This window comes from Sinocyclocheilus rhinocerous, unplaced genomic scaffold, assembly GCF_001515625.1.
Source record: "Sinocyclocheilus rhinocerous isolate Xijiao unplaced genomic scaffold, SAMN03320098_v1.1 scaffold1079, whole genome shotgun sequence".
Taxonomy (NCBI): domain Eukaryota; kingdom Metazoa; phylum Chordata; class Actinopteri; order Cypriniformes; family Cyprinidae; genus Sinocyclocheilus; species Sinocyclocheilus rhinocerous.
Window position 1 is genome coordinate 192388 of NW_015650124.1, and position 3245 is coordinate 195632.

The following is a 3245-nucleotide window of genomic DNA, read 5'->3' on the forward strand; positions in this document are numbered from 1 at the left end:
ATGTCACGAACCCGGGAAGTAACTCGTTGTAGTCCCTACCAGCCGTTTTTGTAGGCATTAAACTGCCAGAATTTTAAAAGACGATATCTCTGCTTGCATTAAACTTTCAGCTTCGTAACTTTGCAGACATTGTTTACGTTCAAACAGCAACATTACACACTAACTAACGTTAAAAAAGTGAAATCGCAATGAACCACCCCTTTAAAATAACAAAAGTATGCTTGGTTGTAATGCTGCTTCATCATTTGATCATCATTTTATGAATCACTGCCTCCATGATAAATAAAAATGTTCTTTGTAACAAAATTATGTTTACATACCGTCTAATTTTTTTAACTTAAATTTGTATTATTTATTCAGAACACAACACTGCAATAGTATGTATATAAATATATAAGCTTATATATGTATTTAAATGTATAACTTATATACATTTTGACTGATAAATAACACTAATAAAAATGAAATTGATTTGAACTATTATTATTTATAACTAACTGGACTAAACGTAAATGTAATATTAATTTGAGTTGATATTATTATAATTACCTCTATATTATCTTAAATCTTAAAGAAAAAACGCAATCTGTCACCATGTACAAACCAATCAGCATAGCAACACATATATATATTCCAGTAACAATTGATATAACTAGATTTGTTTTTTTTAGTATTTGCAAAAATATTACGGTAATATCAATATTCAAGTTACCTGAGGTGAATTTTTTTATAATCGATAACCGAGAGGCAAGATGGCGCTAGTTGGGTGTGTATGAAGAGCGCGAGATGTGCGTAAAGTAAAGACGTGAAAGTAACGCCAGTTTCAGTTACCCGGATGAGCGGATGACAGCATTCCTACAGACAACAGTGAACCACAAAACCAGTCATACGGGTCAATTTTTTTAAATTTATTTTTATTTTCTTGATATTTCACCAACATCTGAAAGCTGAATAAATAATAATATAATCAGCTTTCCATTGATGCATGGTTTGTTAGGATAGGACAATATTTGGCTGAGATGCAACTATTTGAAAATCTGGAATCTGAGGGTGCAAAAAAATCAAAATATTGAGAAAATCGCCTTTAAAGGTGTCCAAATGAAGTTCTTTGCAATGCATATTACTAATCAAAAATTAAGTTTTGATATATTTACAGTAGGAAATTTATAAAATATCTTCATGGAACATGATCTTTACTTAATATCCTAATGATTTTTGGCATAAAAGAAAAATGGATAATTTTGACCCATACAATGTATTGCTGGCTATTGCTACAAATATACCCCAGCGACTTAAGACTGGTTTTGTAGTCCAGGGTCACATAATAGGACATTTCTGATCATTGGATGCCGCGATTGATTAATTAAAGTCAAAAACTCCAGAGAACCGTGTAATAAGGATGATTAGATGTTATGGTGCCTCAGCAGGTGCTTTCATACAGAAACACTGGCAGCAGCACCTTCGGTCACGCCGCCTGTTAATGAGTTTGTGCTGCTGTCAGTTAGGACTGTACTGTGTGAAGTAAGTGTCAGAAACCTGTCATGCTCCACCATAACTAACCCAATGTCAGAAGACCTTCAACCAGATCATTTTGATAATGTTTGATCACTGACAAACAATCTGAGGAAGCATGAACTGTTCACGGAGAACGTATAAACACCTTCATGAAGTCACTTATGCTCACCAAGGCTGCATTTATTTGATTTGAAAATACAGTAAAGCAGTAATATCGTTAAATATTATTACATTTAAAATAACTGTTTTCTATTTTGAAATGTAATTTATTTCTGTGATCAAAGCTGAATTTTCAACATCATTACTCCAGTCTTCAGTGTCACATGATCCTTCAGAAATCATTCTAATATGCTGACTTGCTTCTCAAGAAACATGTATTATGATCATCAATGTTGAAAACAGTTTTTGCTGCTTTGTATTTTTGTGGAAACTGTGATAGATTACCATTCAAAAGTTTTGGATAAGTGATAAAAAAAAGAAGAAATGAATAGCTTTGTTCAACGAGGATTTTATGAAATGAATGCAGCTTTGGTGAATATGAGAGACTTCTTTCAAGAGTGTGGGTGTGTGTGCATTTCAAATCTGAATTAGATATAGTACTATATAATCAAACGATTTATGCTTTTTTAAATCTTTATTAAACCTGTTCAAATAGCAAACCGGCATCATCATTATTAAACAAACTGACAATAAATCCATGTTTATCCATTTAAGCACTGAAACTCCACACCGCCTGCCACTTTTCTGTCCTTCATTTGCATTAAGTATTTTTTTAACTTTAGTTTTTAGCCCTGTTTTCTTCCAGTGGAGTAAATGCCAATGATTGTTGCCGTATTGCACTTATGAATATGAGAGATGATGCTTACATAAAACCGTACACACAAAGCTGTGGTGTCCTCATGCAACCACGAGATGTATGAGACAGGAAGCTCAGGAATTGCATGCCACATGACATTTTTGTTTTCGGAAAAAGTTCATTTAGATTCTCTCCTCTGTTATGGTTGTGAATACAAATTCCCATATTGAATTACATATACAACTGATGACAAGTGTGACGGGTTGATTAAAGCTTAGCTCAGTTCATTTGCATTGGCCCTTTCTACCCAAAAATGTAAAAAGTCAACACTGGCGTGTAAGTAAATATCATCAGGAAAGCCAAACACGCAGTAACACCCACTAAGCACACACTCGCTCTGGTTTTCTTTGAAGTGACATGGAGCTAAATCTTTGTTTAAATTATGCATTGTTCTGTTCGAGCATCTTGTGCTTTCTGCCCCATTTTATGTGGTGCTTTAAAGAAATGCCTGATGCCTGCACTGAACCCTGTAAAAACACTTGGTGTGTGACTTTGGTTGCTAACACAAACTACGTAGATGTTTCAGCAATGTTTGAAGCAAAGAGAATGTGAGGAATATGATATTAACCGTGTGTGTGTGTGTATTTGACAGCAGTATGTCAGTAATGCGGCTGGAATAAGAGGTCACACACCTTGGATTCCTTCTTCTTGCGAGGCAACATTGGTCTTTGGAGGAAAATGATCTGCTTGGTGGCCAAACTTCCATCACTGGATAAGAGAGATGAAGCATTTTAGTTTGTGATCTAGGTATGATCATACTTTAAACAATAATAATCTAACTTCCCGGTCCAGGTCCAACCATTTTGACCAGAGGTGGACAAACTTTTACCAAAAATCAAAAATTGGTTAAAAAAAAAAAAAAAAAATATATATA

At 34.1% G+C, this 3245-nt stretch overlaps 1 protein-coding gene across 1 annotated transcript in view; it reads right to left on the reverse strand.

The window, feature by feature from the left end:
- Window positions 1–3245, reverse strand: part of LOC107711532 (raftlin-like) — a 35727-nt gene that overhangs the window by 3305 nt on the left and 29177 nt on the right. The window contains exon 5 of the mRNA XM_016516518.1: window positions 3004–3079. Coding sequence (XP_016372004.1) covers window positions 3004–3079 — 76 coding nt within the window. The remainder of the gene's footprint in view (window positions 1–3003; window positions 3080–3245) is intronic.